Genomic DNA, 20,678 nt, shown 5'->3' with positions numbered 1-20,678 from the left:
CATAAACGTTTATAACATGTTCATAACGTTTATGACACATTCATGACCGTGTCATGTCGTAGTTATGACAGTGTCATGTCACTCTTACGTAGACACCTTCAAATAAAGTGTTACCAAACTTTATTTATGCAGAGCGGGGGAGAGTCCTTACCTGGGCTGGTCCAGCCGAGCCCATCAGGGGCTGTGGGGGCCTGCGGGGGCCTGCCCAGGGTGAACCCTGAGGGAGAGGTGATGGAGGAGGAGGGCGTGGTGGTGGTGGTGGTGGTGGTGATGGGGGTAGGGATGGTGGAGGGGTAACTCCATGGCTCTCTGTCCCCCAGGTTTATGCTGCCTCCAGAGCTGGCAGGCTGGGCGCTCTGCACGTTCTCCTGCAGCGAGCGAGGGAGGAGTTATAGAAACGCAGAGGGATGGAGGGTTGAACATCACAATAAGTCTCAGCCAAGGAGGATCATCACTGATTAACAGTTGATGTATATATTGTTGGATCCTGCCACATTTTTTCCACATATCCTAACTTATTGAATCCCTCCAAAACTATTATTACATTTTATGAATGTAATAAAAAGTGAGTAAAATATACACACTTATGTCATGTCTGTTGTTGTAAATAAATAGGCAAATCACACTCACAGGTTTGTAATATAGAAATAAAGGTGATAGATATGGAAATTGGAAATTATATTTATACACATTTTTCTGTTGTATACCTTATGTTATACCTGATGAAGCTATACATCTTAAAAATATTTTATGCATGCAAATTCGAGTTTAGAAGTTCACAGAGGGATAGACATAAGCAAACGCACACAGCTTCAAACAGGGGCTGCACAATAGTTCATCACAGCTTGAGTATCGCTCTACAAAAGCCCTTTCTACAACTGCATACAGTAGCATATAGACTAGGTATAGGCCTGGTAGTTAGTGTTATGTTAAACACTTAAACATGTTTTTGAATATACTGGTATATTATACATTATAATTATACTCAGTATTATGAACCGGCTGATACTGATGAAGTATTGACAGTCCTTCTGTACGTTAGAAACCAACACGGGCCCTGTACCTTGTAGTGAGACGGGTCCTTGTAAGAATGAGCATGTAATATCAAGTTCTTCAAGACGGGATAACAAAAAGGATATATATAACTAATATTGTACTGTATTGTATGCCTTTCTCAATAGAAAAAGGTATAAAGACACGTTATACTAAAAAACACATTGCAGTGCATCCATGCTGGAACTAAATGTTAGTCAGAGCTGTGTTTATTGTCAGTTACAGATGATCGGCTGATCTAATGCTTATTGAATACAACAACAACAGCAGCAGCAGCAGCAGCAGGCAAGTCAGTGAGTCCACAGGGTCAAGGGTCACCATCACATCAGTGGGTTACCGCATGCTGCTGAGGAAGAGGAGGAGGAAGCACACACGTGCACTCGTGCGTGCGTGTGCGTGCGTGTGTGCGTGTCCGTGCGGACGGTGACTCACCAGAGTTGGGAAAAAGGTGTGTGCCATGGTAAGTTTCTCTACCTTGTCTCGCAGGGAGAAGGTACCATGCGCGCCCACCGGCAGGAAGGAGTTGCGCACGCGCAGCTGGCCCAGGTTGGCCACGATGAGGCGGGGGGAGCTGGAGCTCTCGGGGATCAGCACCACCGGCGCGCCCGCCTGGATGTCCAGCAGGACACGGGACGCCCGCTGGGGGTGCTCCCGGACCTGGGGGAGGGGGAGGAGGGGGGGGGCGGGGAGAGGGAAGTGAAGGGGGAGGGAGAGAAGGGTGGCGGGACAGACGGAGAGAGGAAGAAAAGAGACGGGGAGGAGAGAGGGAGGGAGGGAGGTAAGGGAGAGGGAGTTCGATTTCAAACTTTAACTTCATGGGCTATAGCTGTAGCAGTGGCTGTAGCTTCCACATGGGCTAGGCTGTAGCATAAGTTAAAGCCTTAGCATGGGCTATAACTAACGCATGGTCTGTAAGCCGTTCTCTCTAGACTGGGGGGGGGGGGGGCGTGGTACTCACGGCCTGGCCCTCGATGGCGGCCCTCTGCCTCCCCAGGACGTCCTGCAGCTGGGTGAAGTGCTGGATGAAGGCCACCACCTCGGACTGGAAGCGCTGCGTGTGCACGTACTGCACCGAGGCCATCTGCAGCGCCACCTTCACGTCGCACTCCCGCTGCATGTGGGGGTCCGGCTTGCCGTATCTGGACGGGTGAGGAGCAGAGGACGGCGTTTATATGAATGAACATGGGGTGGAAGCAGTGATTCTCAATGCTCAACCCTCGTTTTAACACAATGGGCATTTTAGTCAACACTCCTTTAAAAAGATACACCGTGCATACTTTTGGATGTTGAACACCAAGGCCTCCCCTCCCCTGGTGGTGAATCTCTCCCGGTAGAGGTCGCCGTGAGGGGTGAGGTCACTCAGAGACAGACTTCCCAGACTGCCTTGCAGCGACAGGTCACCGTCTGAAACGTCGGACACGGTGTGTCAGATAACCCTTTCTTAATTGCAGTTACCTTCCCGTTAACGGCATCAAATTACAGAACAGTAATAGAACTGGTGCGACGATAACAATGAGATTGTAGCCTTTAGTTTGGTTTGGACGGTTTACATGTCAGACATTTTTGTAGGCATATAGAAGAGTAATTGTAGTTCTGTACGTACCCAGCATTTCCAGGTGAGTGGATAGTTTGGAGACGCTGGCTTTGGCCAGCTCGTTGGTCTTCTTGTTCAGGACCAGAGAGAGTGAATGAACCTAACAACAACAACACAATTGTGAATGAGAAAGCCTGACCACATCAGTCTGAATAAAAGATCAAAAAAATGGAACAACCTTCCATTTTTAACAGTCTCTTCACACATCAGAGCCCAGTTCTCCTACCTTAAGATCCAGCTTCGTGTTGACCGGCTCCGCCTCCTCCTCCATCTCCTCCATCTCCTCAAACTGGGGGTCCAGGCTCATGGGGTCGTCGAGGGGGTGCCCGGCCGCGGGCTGGGGCGACGCGGCCGGCGCCTTCAGCCCGTGGCTGTTGGCCGTGGAGCCCACGCCGAAGAAGTCCAGGATGACCACCCAGGTCTGCAGCGTGATCAGCACGTCCAGGCAGTTGAAGTCGATGTCCACGCTGCGGCTCAGCGCGCCGTAGCGCGTCCTGAACTCGGGGTGCAGCCGGTCCACCAGCAGCATGTTGATGTGCACCAGGGAGTCGTCGAAGCCGGCCGGCGGGTGGGGCGAGGAGTCGGAGGAGGTGGAGGAGGGCGACGGCGAGCGCTGGGTGGGGGACGGCGGCGGCGTGCTGGGGTAGGCCTGGCGGCGGTCCTCCGGCTTGGTGCTGGGGTGCCGCTGGTAGAGCTGGAAGACGTTCTGGGCCTCCTCCATGTGCGCGGGCAGGGAGCGCGGCATGGCCGGGTACAGGGCGTTGGAGGCCGCCGGGCAGCTCTGCGACATGTACTCCTTGGGGCAGAAGGTGGAGGCCTTGGGGGCGCCGCGCGACACCATCAGGTGCTTGTGCTTGGACTCGGGGTTCTGCTCCAGCAGGTCCTCCATCAGCAGCGAGCGCAGCGCCAGCTGGATGGCCAGCGCCTGGGGGTGGTCCTTGGTGAAGTCCCCCTCCAGGTCCTGGAAGCGCAGGCAGACCAGGCCCTGGGAGCCCTGGCTGAGGTCGGCCGTGAGCTGCACCTGCAGCTCCTCCACCCGGAAGGTGGCCCGCACCTGGGTGAAGGAGGGCGCCTGGAGGCTGGCGCTGTGGTGGTGCTGCAGAGGGGAGGGCGAGGACAGGGAGCAGTAGGAGAGGTTGCCGTGGGAGGGGGGGTCCCGGGCGAACAGGCCGCCCTGGGGGTCAGGGAAGCGGGGGGGCTTGGTGGAGGAGGGGGTGGGGGGCGGCGGGACGGGGGGCTCGCTCGGGCTGGCACGCGGCTCCTCGATCAGCGACAGGTTGTCCAGGGTCTGGAGGACTTGTTCGTACACGGGTTTGCACAGGAACACCTGGTGCCAAACGCAGTTAAATATTCATGAGTTCCTGTGCAGAATTAGTTAAGCTACAGAACAGGTCAGGGCTGCTGCAGTCAGAGCAGACGTTAACTGTCAGGCTCCTTTCCTGTTAGTCAAGTAAAATCCTTCTCTCAAACTAAAGACTGTCTGGTTACTTATTTACCTGAACGGGGTTGACGAACTTGCCCTCCACCCTCAGCAGCCCAGAGCTCTGGTAGGGCTCATCCAGGTCCAGGAAGGTGAACTGGGAGTCCTCGTTGACCGGAACCTTCTCCAGGGTGAACTGAATGGTGGTGTCCTTCAGGATGTGGAAGGCTGGTGAAAAACAACAACAAAGGCGTTAATAAAACTGTGATGAGGATGTAATTAATTTTATATTAATTATTATTATCCAAAATAATGGCTGACACACTAAAAATTTGCAAAGTAAATTTGCACTTCAAGTCAAGTCAAATTAAATTACTTTTGAATGCAGCATTGCATGCAGTTAAGAATGGAAGCAGAGAGGTTGCCCAAACTACATCGCCCTGCCAAAGTTGTATATTGTCAATGTTGTGTTTAAGCATCCATCTCACAGTACGGCTCAAAGCATCCATAATACTGCTCTAGTGTTTGTCGGAGCACCACAGCGCTCGCCCCCCACCTTTTCCTCGGCTCAGCGACTCAAAGAAGTTGTGGCGTGTGAACTGGGGCTCCTCCACGCCGGCGCTCAGCCCGGCGTGCGACGGCGACGAACACGAGCCCGCCGGCCGCCTCATCACCAGCTGGCTCATGCTGAGCGAGTACAGCCGGATGTCCTTCACCATCACCTGCAGCTTGTCCCCCTCCGAGTCCTGCCCCGTCACAAAGTTCCGGATGATGATGCTGCCCAGGTGGCCCACCAGCAGCTCCGGGTGGCCCGGTTTGCGCGGGATGGACACCACCGGCGACTCGATGCTGATGTCCAGGGTGAGCTTCACCAGCAGCGTGTCCAGCGGCGACTGGGCCTCCGTCTCGGGCACGTCCTCCTTCTCCTCGTAGGCGTACGCCCAGCTCTGGCTCTGGGTACGGCTGCGCTTCAGCGGCGTCTCGAACAGCGACACCATGCCGCTGTACTCGGCCGTCTTGGTGGCGAGCACCGTGGACACCTTGGTGGCGGCGCTCTTCAGCATGGAGCGGAAGTTGTCCTCCACCTCGTTGGCCGACAGCGTCAGCTCCTTCAGGAACTTGGCCGAGTGGTTGTAGTGCAGCGACGCCATGTGCAGCTGCAGGTCGCACTCGCCCTGCGACTTCTCCATCAGGTGGAAGTTCAGCGCCTCCGACGAGGTGCCCTCGGGGTCGGCGAAGAAGATGGCCTCGCCGGGCGTGGAGGTGACGTCCTCCACGTTGCCGATGCTCACCACGAACTGGTTGCGGCCGCCCTCCTGCGTGAGGTCCACCAGCTGCATGGAGCCCAGGGAGCCGTTGACCTCCAGGCGGCCGCCCATGGAGAAGTTCACCTTGGTGCCGGTGATGCTGGCCGTGGCGATCTTCAGCCCCTTCTTCTCCGGGCCCAGGACGGAGCTGGTGGACACGGTGCGGAGCAGCAGCAGGTTGAGCCGGTTGATCTCCACCGTGACCTCCTTGTTCTGGTCGTAGGTGGACTGGTAGGTGCCGTCGTCCTTGCCGTCCGCCGGCTGCGCGGGCAGCTGGGACGCCGCCGCCGCGCTCCAGCCGCTCTCCTCCTTGGGGAAGGACTTCTGGAGGAACTTGAGGAGCTCCACGATGGTCTCGGGGTTGACGATGATGTCCAGGTTGTTCACCTGCATGCTCGTCACCTGCAGGGAGCTGTCCAGGTTCATGGACGGGCAGTCCGAGCTGACGAACTGGTACTCCAGCTTGATGAGCGCCTCCTCGTCCTTGATGAAGGAGCTGAACGGCGAGATGCGCTCCGCCAGGCCCTCCGTCGCCGTCGGCTCCTGGCGCTGGCCGCGCCCGCCGTGGTGCTGCAGGGGCGAGCGCTCCGGCAGCACGGGGGAGGAGGGCTGGCTCTCCCGGAGGCTCCCGGTGGGGATGTCGAAGGTGAGGTGCTTGTGGGAGGCCACCAGCAGGTCAAAGTCTGAGCCGAAGGTCTGCAGCGTGTCCACCAGCAGCAGGCCGTGCACGGTGAGCGCCACCTCGGCGTCGTACGGCCGCTTGACGAAGTGCGCGTTGGTGCCGAACACCTTGAGCACCGAGATGTAGCGGCCGTCGCTCTCCACGCCCAGCTGCATGTAGTTGATGTTGAACTCGGCGAGGAGGAGCCGCGACTCCACCAGCACCTCCCGCGTGTGCTGCTCCAGGGTGATCACGCTCTGCGTCAGGTTCCGGGCCGAGCCCTGGAGCTTCCACGAGCTGTCCTCCCGCTGGAAGATCTTCTCGTGGCGCAGGTGCAGGGGGTCGGGCGACCGGCCCGCCTGGCCCTTGTCCTTGCCCTTGTCCTGCTTGCCGTCGGGGCCGGGGCTGCTCAGTCGGGCCAGGCAGCTCCTGAGGGCCGTCATCTTCTCCAGGTTGATGTGGACCTTCAGGTCGGGCAGGGTGCCCGTCAGCACCGCCCCGGGCAGCTGGGGGTCCGAGGTGTAGCGGAGCCGCTGCTCCAGCTGCAGCAGCACGTTGAACTTCTCCACCACGTGGGTGGGGCCCACCTCGCTCTCCTGCACGTGCTTCCAGTTGTCCTTGAAGTGGCCCACCATGATCTGCAGGTCCTTGAACGACAGAGAGTAGCGCTCGTAGAGCTTGCGGCTGTAGGTCTGGGCGCTCTCGGCCGACTTGAAGCTGAGGAGGTCGGGGCCCTTGGGCTGCTCCTTCAGGGGGACGTCCAGCTCGGGGGGCGGGGAGTCCGGGGGGGTCGTGAGCGGCGTTCCGTACTCGTCGTCGCTCAAGTCTTCCTCGCCTTCAGGCTGAGTGGCTTTGAAGCTCGTCTTTGAGTCGAGCTCTACAAAAACACAGCAGATGGAAAGGGTATGAGTTAGTCAATAATAATAAGAAGAAGAAATCTGCGAGTGGACACTGTGAATTATGGAGAAAATACTTCTCAGACTCAGCCTAGATAAAAGATTTAAATAGGAGTACCCAGTTAGTAATGTTATGTTAATGTTATGAATATTAATGTTATGAACTTGAACTTGAGAGGGGATGCAGGGTTGGTAAGGATGTTACCTTGGGAGTTGGTGAGGAGAATTCGGCCCAAATCAACCACGACCAGCATGGGGTCTTCGGATTGGAAGTCGTCAGGGAAAATGACCTGGGGTGCGCAGATGTCCAGCTTCATGGTCCACCGCTTGCTATTCTCCTACAGAAACAAGCAATTTGGACGGTTCAAAGTTTATTAGAACAAACTGGTTTACTACTACTACTACTACTACTACTACTACTACTACTACTACTACTACTATACAGGTCATTAAAGAGGAGGTAGGGTTTGGATAATTTGGTAAGTAGGTAGGTAAGGAAATTGGTGTTCATTACATTTCACTGGGAGTCCAACACAGTCACCACTAACCTATCCCCCCCCCCCCCCACCCCCTTATCCCTCGTCCCTTAAGCTAAACTTCGACTGTCTATGACTTACGATGAACTCCCCTATGAGCAGCTGGTCTATGGTTTGTCTGATCTCAGCCTTGGTCTGCATCTTCAGTTTGTTGTACTGCCTCCTGGCCGCCTCCGCAACTCTCAGCTCCAACTCAGACTGGTAGCCAAAACCTGGGACGGATGAAGGACGACATTAATGAACAAATAATACCTGAAAAGGGCAGAGCGGTTCCAACAGGTTTGAAGGGAATTAGAGGGGGCCCCTCTATCCCCCCACCAGGTGTGATGTTAAGCTGTGGGATGATCCGTCCATCTGTCACACATCTGTATGGACACTCACACAGAATATACTGTTTGGACCAACGTTGATTTTTAACATCATACCTGGTGGTGAGATATGAAGCCCTATAAAGCAAGTATTTATTCCTGTAGAAATTGTGTACATTATTTTTGACTGTATTATTTCAACAGATAGCCAGAGATAAGTAAATAATAAACCACCGTAATAACATGGTTGTCTGTATGTTTCTCTATTATCCCACTATATTTACGATAGTTTTATTTCATGTGGCCACTTATTGGAACAGATCCGAGATCAAGTATTCAACAACACTGCGGTATAACCTGAGATCATCTGAGGGAACCGAACCTGAGGTGTGGACCCTCCCCTTGTAGAAGAACTCGGTGACCTTCTTGATGGCCTGGGGGTTGTAGATGATGTTCAGCGGGCTGGTGTTCACCTCCAGCCTCCTCTCGAACTTACACCTCACCGGGTTGCGCTCGTAGGTCATCTCAAAGACAGGGGGCGCTGTGGTCTCCGTGGCGCTCCCTGTCAGACAGCAGCAGGGTATCTGGGGTTAAACTAGGGGAAACCGGCTGGGAGCCGGGGGGGGCTTTCCACGGAGGTCTGACGAGATACTTTCGTTTAGCATTAAGCTCACTTTGGGGGGGGTCGTGACCTCAGCCAATCTGGGAAGTTACTTATTGATTTGAAAGGGGTTTGGTTGCAGTAAATCACGGGTTATGAGGATAAACTATAAGAAACAAAGCCTTAGAATTGTACATGTTTAACCTGCAGTATATTTATTTTTCTATATTTTCAGTGTTAAAACTAACCGGGGAAATAGGACCTACATTCCGATACCTGCCACATATGGGATATTTTACAGGGAATTCCACGGAGCAATATGACTTACCTGAGATGTTGCTGCCCTGCCCGAAAGGTTGGTTACTAACCACGGCCGTGCTGTCCTACAGAATGACATCGCGACAACATGAGTACATCTTAAAAAAAAGACTGAAAAAAGAATGAAAACACAATGTTTTGAAACTGAAGCAACGCACGGTTTTGGGGGAGACGAGGACGGGGAAGATGGTTCCCTGGGTGGTGAGGTCCCTGAGGAACAGACCGCCCAGCTTCACGGACAGCAGGGAGGACTCGGAGCGGGGAAGAGACTCCACCATCACCTTCACACCTGCACGAAGCACGCGTCCGACACTGGTAAATGGTAAATGGTGAATGGTCCTCATTTATATAGCGCTTTTATCCAAAGCGCTTTACAGTGTTGACTGACATTCACCCATTCATGCACACATTCACACACCGACGGCGGAGTCAGCCACGCAGGGCGACAGCCAGCTCGTCAGGAGCAGTTAGGGTGAGGGCGTCTCGCTCACGGACACCACGACACTCCGCTAGGAGGAGCCGGGGATCGAAACCAGCAACCTTGCGGTTACCAGCCAACCCGCTCTACCTCCTGAGCTAATGCCGCCCCCCTAATGACACTTCAGATATATAGACGGGGGGCAGGACATGCCTCTAGCTGGGGCTTGGTGTTTATTTCAGCGGTTAAACAATACCGGTAATAAATAAATTCAGAAAGTGGTAAGAATTGGGATAAATAACAATATAAAGATACAGCACAAGCTACTAAAACATACCGATTAAATTAGATTTTATTATAGATGTTGTTCAACATCAGATAACTCAAGCTGAATGACATAACATGGCTTAACTAAATAAAAACTTGAACCAGCTGGATGAAATATCCTAGCCTAGCATAACAATCTAAAACGTGTAGCCTGGTCCAGACTCCGGCTTGATGACATAGCATAGCATAGCATAGCATAGCATAGCATAGCATAGCATAGCATAGCATAGCATAACAACAATATATAGACCATAGCTGGTACCAGAGAACTCCAGCTGGATGACATAGCATAGCATAACAATGATATATAAAGCGTGGTCGGTACCAGAGAACTCCAGCTGGATGACATAGCATAGCATGGCAATGATATATAAAGCGTGGTCGGTACCAGAGAACTCCAGCTGGATGACCCCGCTCTCGTTGGCCGGGTCCCCGCGGGGGTCCTGCTGGAACAGGGTGACCGCTCCCTTCTCCAGCAGGAACTCCAGCCGGGCGAACAGGTGGTCCCGGCGGGTGAAGGTGTTCAGGGACTGGGAGCTCTCCAGGGGGTCGAACAGGTCCTCCGAGTCCGCTGCTACAGGCGGGGATGGGGAGGAGAGACAGGGACAGATAGAGAGAGGGAGAGGAAGGGAGGGAGAGAGACACACAGAGAGAGACAGACCGACAGACAGAGAGACAGAGAGAGGGAGGGAGGGAGAGAGGGGAATAGAGGGGGGGAGACACAGAAACAGACAGACAGACAGAGGAAGGGAGGGAGAGAGAGAGAGAGAGGAATAGAGGTGGAGAGACACAGAGAGAGACCGACCGACAGACAGACAGACAGACAGACAGACAGACAGACAGAGGAAGGGAGGGGGAGAGACATAGAGACAGAAAGAGAGATGGACAGAGAGAGAAGCGGGAAAGGGGGAGACAGAGAGACATAAAAAGAGAGAGGAAGGGAGGGGGAGAGAGAGAGTCAGAAAGAGTGACAGCATGAGACAGAGAGAGAGGAAGAGAGGAAGAGAGAGAGAGTCAGAAAGGGTGACAGCGAAAGACAGAGAGAGAGGACGGTACTCTGTCAGTAACAACGAACAGCGAGGCCAACATCACAAGCAAAGGGAAGGCAGCCTGGCTCCCTGCGGTACAGACAGTGACGCGGGGCCTCTCACCCAGTATGTCCCAGGTCTCCGGGCCCGGGAGGAGCTCCTCGGCCCCGGCCTCCAGGTTCTGGGTCTCTCCGTACCAGCCCCCCCAGCCAGGGAACCAGGACTGCAGGTACTGGACCATCCCAGAGCTGCCGCTCTTGGGGATGGAGCCGGGGGGGCAGTCGGGCTGCACCTCGCTGGCGGGCTCACGCACACTCTGATGGGGGAGACGGGGGTCAGTGTGCTACAAAATAAAAGCCCTCAAAGACAACACATTAGATAATAAGATAATAATGACATAATAAGGTGATAATATTAGAAGGTAAAAATCAAACATCAAATGCTAAGCCACATTTTAAACAGCAACGCAAACTCTAAATGTGTTGTTATTTGTCAGAAGTGTATAATCTGCTAAAGTACTATTGAGTCATTTAGCAGACTTACAGTTAATTCAAATGAATCACAATGCTAATGCTAATGCTAATGACGGTGCTAACTGTTATCCTGCTAACGCCGACAATGCTAACTGTGATTCATGAACGACTGATGATGATCCTGATCCTGGCTTGCCTCTGCGATCTCGTCCTGCTTGCGGAAGCGGTCGTGGATGATCTCCCGGAGGCTCTGCAGCTCCTCCAGGGTCTGCTCGTCCTCCACCCGCTCCAGCTGCGTCTGGGGGAGCAGGACACAAGGTTAGACCACACCAGGGACCGATAGAGGGACTGACACTCTGTCTGGGTCGGGGGGGGGGGGGGGGGGGTCTGGGGCTGGGTCTGGGGGGGACCATGGGTCTGAGTCTGGGGGGTCGGGGTCTGAATCTGGAGGGTCCGGGACAGAGAGAGGGACCTGGGCTGAGCGGAGGCTGTGTTAAGTTAGACCCCATCAGGGACAGAGAGAGGGACCTGGGCTGAGAAGATGCATTTTCTACCAATGACGTCACCCCCAGACGCTATTTTGACATTTTCACATAAGGGTGTGACTCAATTGGCATCATGAATGGAGAGATGAAATCTTATTTTTAAATCATATAGAATTAAAATGAGGCAGCGGGGTTCATCTCTTCAGAGTCAGAGGAAAGGGAGATGAGGATGCAGCCTAGGTTTTCCGACTTTCATGGAAGAAAGCAGACTTTTAATTAGCCATTTTTCACAATTAGCCTCTGCACTCTAGAGCGTGTCAAATCCTCATCATTCAGATCAAGTGATGGACTATTCAGATCAGCTACTCGGACCAGCTGCACTCTTTCACAGTTTGAGATCACTTCACCCTGAGCCTTCCCCAGCCTGCTGACTGCTTCAAGACCTACAACCTGCATATTAGACTGTGCACATCTAATCTTTTTAATGAAACTTTGCAGTTTTAAATTGTCCTATTCTTCGTATTATCAGTAAGTCGCATTCTGTGGGCTCTGTGCCCTCAGCTTTCAAACGGCTGCTTTATAAAGCCACCATTGACGGGCAAATCCTGAAGAATTATAGACCAATTTCAAATGGTCTATTATGTCATTTGTATGGGCTGTCGCTGACCAATTTACTGCCTGAAAGCTCAACAATCAGAAACCTTGGGAGTGATTTTGGATTTGTCGTCTGACATTCAAGTGTCATAAGAAGGCTATTACCAAGACACCATTTTCTTATCCTAGTGATATTGCTCAAATCCAACCTACTCAATCATAGCATGATGCTGAAACTGTAATGCATGCATTTGTATTTTACAGGCTTGATTATTGGAATGCCTCTCTCTCTGTTCTTCTTAGTTATGCTGCTGGAAGCCTCCAGGTTGTTCAGAAAGCTGCAGCCACAATCCTGACAAAAACTCCAAAATTCACTCATACAACAGCCATCCTGGCCTCTCTTCACTGGCTACCAGGGCAAGCCAAAGCTGATTATAAGGTTTCTCTTTGAACTTATAAGGCCGTTCTGAGCCATCTGAGCTCATGACACCATATACAGTGGCACTCCCTGTTCTCTCCACACTGGTCCCCTGGTCATTCCTTCAGTCAACAAAGAAAGGGTTGGCTTCAGAGCATTTGCCTAGCGTGCGCCTTATCTCTGCAATGGCCTTCCACTACATCTACCTTAGAACCCAGAACTCGGGTCCATAACATTTTCAAACATCCCTATAACATTGATGTTTAAAAAAAATGGAATTACATTTTTTACTCAAAACTCATACTTTTAATGTGGTTGGATTATCAATTTAATCAAAAATCGATGTTCATTGTTATTGATGTGGTTGTTATATTGTATCTATTTTATTAGCTTACTGTATGTTTTGTGCTTTGTATTTGTATTTCATTTTAAAGGTTTCTGGGACCATGCTGCATGGCGATACTGCCCTTTACATCAAAATGTATTGATTGATTCACCTCCGGTTGAGGCCTGAACCAGCCAATCAGAACATTATATCAACAGGACTTTTACATGTCCATGCTTGTCGCTCAAGTTATGCAACAGATGCACATTAGTCAACAAAGAGCATCCAAATTCGAGCCTATCGTGTGCCGTGGGAGTGTGTTCAGCACCTCTTCATGTAAGCTGAGCAGCGCTCCCTTGACCCTCTGGAAGTAGAGGTCTGTGTAGAGCCGGGCGTCCCTGGCTCTGTGCAGGGCGAACTCCCAGCTCCTCCTGTGTCTCTGCTCGCGGATCTCATTCAGGTTGGCCTGGATGGCAAACATCCACCACTGGCGACAGCTACACAAACAGCACCCGAAGAAAGTGGGGAAGGATGTATTGATTATTCATGTAATTCATGACTACTGCATATTAGAGTCTGGTGGTGGATGGGGTTCTGGCAGATAGTACTGCACGATAATGCAGAAAAATCATTAATTATTTGTGACCATTATAATGATTGGTGGAAACCAGCAAATCCCCTCAGTAAACTATGATTACATGCAACATAATACCTTTCAGGGTCTAATATACTCAATATGGCTCTTGAACACGTACCTTCCAGTGATGGGGACTTTGGGCCTCCACTTCCTGAAGAGCATTTCCCTCTCCCTGCGGTCCAGCTCTTTGAGGAAAGCCATTATCTGCTGGTACTGGATCTACAGAGACAAGAGGATCTCGTCAAACAGCGGAACGAGTCACTTCTAGTTTGAAATGCATTTGGTAACAGATAACCCGCCAAGAGACCTGGGCAGTTTGGACACAGATATGAAGTGATCGTAACTAACTAAACCAATCAGCATCCAGCTCTCACACGCAACAAAACTTTCAGAGCAGCCAAGGGTGCGAAACCCTACACAAAACACACACAGTGACCCTATGGAGGCGATGGGACCTTCGACAGTAAAGCTTCAGGCTTCCTTCGTAAACCAATGGCGGGGGGGGGGGGGGGGCGCCCCGGGTAGACCGTGTACCATTAAGGCTCAGTTCTGATCGCAGTGACCCGGGTTTGATTCCTGCCTGTTGTCTTTTGCTGCATGTCATCCCCTCTATCTCCCATACCTTCCTAACTCACACAAAAATAATAATTATATATATATATATATATATATATATATATATTTAAAAAAATAAAACAACGGCACGGGGCAGACACACCCTCCAGAGGCAGAGAGACACCACCATGAAGAAGCCCGTCAATGAGAATCAAAGAAGACACGATGAAAGAGTGAGGGGAATAACAGAGGCGCGGGCAGACCTGGGACAGCCGCAGGGCCATGGGCTCCAGCTGCACCTGGCCCTCGATGCGGGCAGAGTGGCGCGACCGCAGCGGCTCCTTGGTGGCGTTCCTCCGCAGCAGGACCGACGCGCACACGGGCTCAAAGATGTACTGGTGCTTCCGGCTCTGCATGCACTCCGTCATGGCGTCCTGCTCGGACCAGAGGTGAATCAGCGTGAATACGTTGCTCAAGGGTTCAAGTCGGAAAGGGTTTTACCCGATGTTCCCTCAGTTTAGTCACTTTTTTGCCCCGTTTTAGGAGGAGAATCTGTCGCACCAGAGCTTGCACTATAATAACATGGAAGAGAAAACCAAGGCCATGACCTTAAAGCTGTGTTGACACTGTGGTGTGAGTGCGTGTGAATGTGTGTTGAGTGTGAGTGTGTGTGTGTGCGTGTGTGTGTGTGTCTGTGTTTGCTGTGATTGCACTCTGACCTGAATCTGGTTAGCCGGGAGGTTTCCCAGCATTTCACACTCGGTGTCCCAGTAGACACTGAAGTCCTGGATCTCCAGCTGCTTCTGACGCACGAGCTTCTGGACCTGGAGGGGAAGGGCCATGGAGAGATCAGGCCTTCAGAATCACAAGATCATTTTGGCAGGGAGGAAGGAAGCCTATCGAAACTAACTCTCTCTCAGAGGACGTTTAATTGGTTTATTTAAGCAAAACGTACGGGTTCTTTGGTAGAGTTTTGTGCCGACACATTGTTGATGCAAACGCCGAAGGAAAATGGCTTCCCTGGATCGGAGAAGTCGTCCTCAAATCTCAAGTGCACCCCTTGGATATTTAACTGCAAAGAACCACAACACGGAATGTCAAATCAATTCAGAAAGAAAGCGCTGAGTGCGAATGAATGGGTAAAAGCTGCATGTTCCTCTCTGATGGTTTACCTCAATGTTCTCCACTATCTTGGTGACCACAGACGCAGTGACAGAGTGCCAGTACGACTCCCCTCTCTGTTCACACTCACTCTGGAGGGGAAGAAGAACAAAACATCAGCACTCTGTCAAGAAGCACCACCTCCATTTTGTTCAGATGAACTCATAACAAGAAATTTTGTGAAATGTAGCCACTTTGGTTTTTCAACCTTTGGGAATCGACCTTCAGACCTTAATTCCTCACACTAATGTTCTATATACGATTACTAAATAACATGTTCATATTTTTGTTCTGAAAACGACATATTCACCTGTAGATATAAACAAATCAAAAGGGAGAGAATCACACTCTATACTCAGTCCAGCTCCGTTTAAAGTAGATGGATGACTAAGTGGATAGTCATCCAAGGCTGATTGGACTTCCGTCTCCTTACCCTCCACTTGTCCTCCAGCGCTTTGAGGAGGAGCTTTTTGCGCTCCTTCTCCTCCTCGCGCTCCCGCTGCTCGTCAAACTCCTGGGGGCGGGCGGGGCCGATCACGAGGTTGAGCTGGGAGATGGAGATGACCCAGGGGTCGCTGTGGAGCCGGTAGAAGGGGATCTGCAGGGTGATCTTCCCGATGAAGCCTGAAGGACGCATACATTGGGTTTGAAGACGAGATAAGGACTGCATTCCTTCCAGATAGGCATGACCATGTAATAATATGCATGTAATAATAACAATGGGATAACTATGAGAATGCTACTGATTACATTCTTTGAATGTAATATAAAATGTATATCTTTCTGAGTCACCAAAATAATCTAGAGCATAGAGCTAGAGCTAGAACAGAATGTGTGGAATACACACAAAACATCAACCAACACAGTAAATGAAAACAAGACTATTTTAAATTGATTTTGGATCATTCATCACAGCCATCTCAAGACATTTTGTTTATCCCTGGATCATGCTTATAACACTAATAAACCTAAAATCCCAACGCGACAATAGAATCACCCTACCCGGTTCACACAGAATCATAACCGTACAAACTAATACACAGAACAAATTAATAACAACAAATAAAAAAACAAAGCCACAGTAACAAAGACACTGCAGATATGGTTAAACAGTTAATAACACGCCTTCAGAAGTGATTTTTAAGACTGCTCAGCCAGATTGTGTGTGAAGTATGTTTTTCCTGTTTGATAAGATAATGCACGCATTTTTACTCCGACAAGAAAATCGAGAATTCCTTCATTAAAGATGACTGAGAAAGCTTATGTATCATGCCAGAAACGATTAGTAATAGTCGAACAAAGAACTGTAACAGGGATTGTGATATTTAGAGACATTAAGCAATGAATAGGTAAAAGCAGAGCCGTATAAAGAAAGAGTTGAGACAACTCCATTCACTCTAATGTTCCATTTTTTTTTCAACAATGGCGTCTCATGCAGCCTATAAATAGTTCCCGGAAGTTGGGATCGAACTCTCGGAGACGGCTAACAATAACATGTAATATATGTATGTGAACAATGGTGTTTTACTACTAATTACCCGAATTCACAATCCTGTATATTCTCTATATCTTGAAGGCTACTAGGCAGTTAAAAAGCTAACATAGGCACAGCAACTGTCACTTTGTCACTCACTTCCGGGAACTACTTGAGGCTTACACAAAACCATGTGACCAATGGAATTTTTGTCGCAACTCTATCTTTATACGGCTCTGGGTAAAAGGTGTACAAGCCGTAGTTTGAACAACAGGAAAAACATGCTTTGACGCCCCTGCCATGAACCTCCCAAGCAGCCGTGGTGAGTCCCCGTACCTGCTTTGACCTCACAGGGCAGATCAAACTCTCTGAGGGCATCCTTCCTCAGAGGCAGGTTCTCCAGCTCCACCGCACCTGGGAACACACACACACACACACACACACACACAAGCAAAATCAGTCAGCTAAACCGGCTGCAGTTCTAAAGCACCTTCAGAAGGAACACAGAAAGTGGGAACCCTTCATATATTCTTTCCCTGATAGTTATGGGAGTTAGGGCAGTGTCAGATAATGAGGCTGTGAAGACCTTTGAGTATAAAACCAAAAGGCTTGATCAGGATTAAGGGCTATACTAAATAATATTATATTTACTTGACTTGACTTCTTTAGCTTTTATCTGCTGCTGTTGTTGTTGCTTTTGTGTTCGGCAGTTTTACTATGATAGAATTACAACAATGTCTGGTCACAGCTTTCGACTGTAGGATTTTCGCGGTGGGATTAATTAAGTATATCTTATAAAATCAAATGTTCATTGGGACCATCTACAGACCTGATTTTCTTTTTTTCATCAAAATGCTTTCTAATTATCTCAGGTATAAAATATGACATGGATCGTGTATGCTTTTGGTATGTGCACCATTTTGGAAATTAGCTGTAATGCATGGTATGTGCCATCGTTTAATTCTTCAAACAGACCTATATTATGTATAGAATATAATATGCCTGGTATTGTAAATGCAATGCTCGCTCAGTTGAGCTAGCCAGGATCCCAGCAGCCCAGAACACACAGCAGAGCACATGTCTCTCATTCATTACCGAGACATCTGTAATTACCTTTGAGCAGGGCGATGGAGAGCTGGTCTGTGTTCAAGTTGCTCACATATTTCCCCAGGTAGGTGTTAAGGACCCAGGCGACCAGTCCCTCCAGCATGATGAGGTTTCAGGGTCGGGGGGGGAAAGGGAAGGGGACTTGACGGAAAACGTTGTGGAGGGAATCTTGGACGACAGATATTCTCTCCACTCTAAGGAATAAAGAGGCCAAGGGCGGTGGTGGCAGAAGATAATAAGACGGCACACAATTCCAATACTTTTAGATATAAAACAAGACAAGTACATTAGTAGGACAGGGTGTCTGGATCTTCTAATCTGTGAACTAGTCCAAACAACATCTGGCTGTTGAAGTTATTTTGAACTTTAACTTTAAGTGATATACCTATACAATTAACAACAGTTAGATAACGATCTTCGACTACCAGTGCATCCCGTACAGATCTGATAAACCTTAACACTGCCAATAAAATCTCCAATATCCCAGCTCAGGGACGGAGTTTGAACAGGTATAGTGTGAAAGTGTTATAACCAATGTACAACTACACAAGGACACAAGGGTATAACCTGACAGCTCACGTGTGATCCGCCACCTACACAGTGTCAGGACAACCTTGATACCGGGCTTAATTCAATTAACAGTACTTAGGGTCAGTCTCACCAGAGGGACAGGCGTCGGCGCACCGCTCGATGGTCGTCAGCCCAGAATGGCTGGGGGGGAGCCCATGTTGGCCTGTGTCGACACTCAGTCAGTGATCTTGTCCAGTCATGACTACACAGGACAGGTGTTACAATCCGAGCGGAGGCGGTTCTATTCTATTACTATATTACACGGAGTGCTCCGCTCCAGGTCTCGATGCAGAGTAAATGAACGAGGTAGTTAATGAGCTGTCAACCACATTGGGAGCACAGACAGCGCGAGGGGAGACAGGACAAGGTTGTTGTCCTCGTTAGCTAGAGGAGCTAATGATACAAACTTCATTCACGTAACGCCGGAGCCAATGAGCCGAATGTTTCCCGATTAAATAAACCTATTGGATGTATGCCGGCGTTGGGTTTCTACGAGCAAGCCGCCACGGGATAAGCGGGCTGGGGTTGTCTTTCCTGAGGTCTGAGTTGGAGCTAAAAGAGTAGCAGACTGGAGATGGGACAGGTTCCGGTCACGTGATAAAAACAAAGTATGGTTTCGTTTCTTTTTACGGTGAACGATCGAGACCTCTAGCGGTGGGAAGGTGAAATGATATATAGGAGTGCCAAATCTGTGCGTATTTATTAATGTGTGTGCGTGTGTGCTCGTGTGTGTGATCACATTTCATAAGGCTTTTTGTGTACATTAGTCACACCTGATGGCCAGATCTAGTCAAATAAGACAAGCATTTATTGGCATTTAGCGAATGGCTCTTCTGAAGGTTTTATAATACTACTCCTCCCACTCTTCCTTACCTGCATGTAATTCATTAATTCCGTGCGTGCTTTCAAGACTGACGTGCATGTTTGTGCACATAGTACATACGTTTGGTGTTCTGATCTAAAAGGTCAAAGTAGATATTATCCACAGTGTGTAAATCCAACCATACTGAATTTTAATCCATGCTTACAGTTGTAAGTGGTATTTGACTAATATTCCAGTGCAAATGCACCACATTGGTGGCATTTATCTCTGAAGAAGATTGGTGAGGGATGCTATAAAGTGCGGTCATAATGCTCACACACACTTATTTATGATATTAATAAGCTCACTGTTGGCTGAGTGATGGCCGGATTCAGAGTAGATCACAGATGTGTGTGACTAAGCCCTATACAGATGTGTTGGTTCCATCTTCTTACAAACAACCAACCCTGGCCATAGATTTGACCAATCATATTATAAGTAACCGTCCATGACCCAATGATAATTGTATACAATGGTAGTAGAATTCTTAAATTTACTTTCAATTTTATTCATTTTTTAAATTGGGAGATTCCGAGATTAACTAGCAGGGATGGCAAGCCGCCTGTAAAGGAAAATCTGTTTTGGGTTAGGTGCTAATCTCTATCCATGTTTCTGAGAAGACTTTATGTTGCTATATTATATCTAATCTAAAATCTCTTTAATAATCTTTCTAGAATTGAATGTGGTTACCGCTCACACTCCTAGACACACACACACACACACACACACACACACACACACACACACACACACACGCACACACACACACACACACACACACACACACACACACACACACACACACACAAACTCTCTCTCTCTCTCTCGCTCTCTCTCTCTCTCTCTCTCTCTCTCTCTCCCTCTCTCTCTCTCATCCTCTTTCTCTGTGTACAAAATGTATATTACTGTCAGTAATGACAGTCACGTGCACTACGTGGAATGACACAGATTGTCGGGTACTGACATATTGCTGATAGGATTGAAACATACCATGATGCACTATGGCACACCATGGCAGCCCCGCCCTCCCCTCACAGCCTCAAGCTGGCTCCAGTAATTACAGCCTCAACACAATCAGCAGTACAGGCTCGGGACATCTGGTGTGGATCCTCTGATCCTCCACTACAGCTGTAGAATAAATCTCAATCCCAAGATTACACCTCCTCCTCCTCCTCCTCCTCCTTCTTCTCCAGAACTAGTCATAGAGTCAGTGGCCACCAATAAACAGGGAAGCACTCAACATGGAATATAACCCAAAAGATTGTAGACAAAAAGGACAAAAAAGGTGTGGGTGAATGCAACTCTCGCCCACTGATTTTGAAAGTCATTGGAATGTTTCATTTGAAGTATTTCAGATAACTCAGCCACAAAGAGCTGTCCTTGATGGTGCTTTTAATAAAGACCTCCAAATATTTACATATACATAAACATACATATACATGCTTCTTGAAAATGCTTAACTTTGACCAATATGGTGAAAAAAACAGTCAGAGGTTTCAAGGAAAGCTTGCTTTGATGAAAGTTTATTTATGTTTTTACCTGTTCCACTG

The 20,678-nt window shown here is 49.5% G+C and overlaps 1 protein-coding gene across 3 annotated transcripts in view; it reads right to left on the bottom strand.

Moving 5' to 3' along the window:
* vps13d (vacuolar protein sorting 13 homolog D) overlaps positions 1–18,817 on the bottom strand; it is a 50,933-nt gene extending 32,116 nt beyond the window's left edge. For all 3 annotated transcript variants that reach the window (XM_084480152.1, XM_084480153.1, XM_084480154.1), the window contains exons 1-26: positions 18,358–18,817; positions 17,703–17,890; positions 16,926–17,003; positions 15,549–15,739; positions 15,127–15,207; positions 14,910–15,026; positions 14,674–14,778; positions 14,218–14,388; positions 13,518–13,618; positions 13,091–13,259; positions 11,137–11,238; positions 10,591–10,783; positions 9,828–10,013; positions 8,853–8,983; positions 8,705–8,759; positions 8,158–8,337; positions 7,549–7,679; positions 7,137–7,269; positions 4,624–6,912; positions 4,144–4,295; positions 2,874–3,974; positions 2,657–2,747; positions 2,331–2,457; positions 2,012–2,192; positions 1,528–1,710; positions 152–368 (exon numbers count right to left, since the gene is read on the bottom strand). In XM_084480152.1, the coding sequence (XP_084336278.1) occupies positions 152–368; positions 1,528–1,710; positions 2,012–2,192; positions 2,331–2,457; positions 2,657–2,747; positions 2,874–3,974; positions 4,144–4,295; positions 4,624–6,912; positions 7,137–7,269; positions 7,549–7,679; positions 8,158–8,337; positions 8,705–8,759; positions 8,853–8,983; positions 9,828–10,013; positions 10,591–10,783; positions 11,137–11,238; positions 13,091–13,259; positions 13,518–13,618; positions 14,218–14,388; positions 14,674–14,778; positions 14,910–15,026; positions 15,127–15,207; positions 15,549–15,739; positions 16,926–17,003; positions 17,703–17,799 (6,562 nt within the window). In that variant the 5' untranslated portion in view covers positions 17,800–17,890; positions 18,358–18,817. The remainder of the gene's footprint in view (positions 1–151; positions 369–1,527; positions 1,711–2,011; positions 2,193–2,330; positions 2,458–2,656; positions 2,748–2,873; positions 3,975–4,143; positions 4,296–4,623; positions 6,913–7,136; positions 7,270–7,548; positions 7,680–8,157; positions 8,338–8,704; positions 8,760–8,852; positions 8,984–9,827; positions 10,014–10,590; positions 10,784–11,136; positions 11,239–13,090; positions 13,260–13,517; positions 13,619–14,217; positions 14,389–14,673; positions 14,779–14,909; positions 15,027–15,126; positions 15,208–15,548; positions 15,740–16,925; positions 17,004–17,702; positions 17,891–18,357) is intronic.
* Between the last annotated feature and the right edge of the window lie 1,861 nt (positions 18,818–20,678).

This window comes from Micromesistius poutassou (genome assembly GCF_964030765.1).
Source record: "Micromesistius poutassou genome assembly, chromosome: 15".
NCBI lineage: Eukaryota > Metazoa > Chordata > Actinopteri > Gadiformes > Gadidae > Micromesistius > Micromesistius poutassou.
Note: the sequence above shows the minus strand (reverse complement) of the source record. Positions and strands in the feature narration are given on the sequence as shown.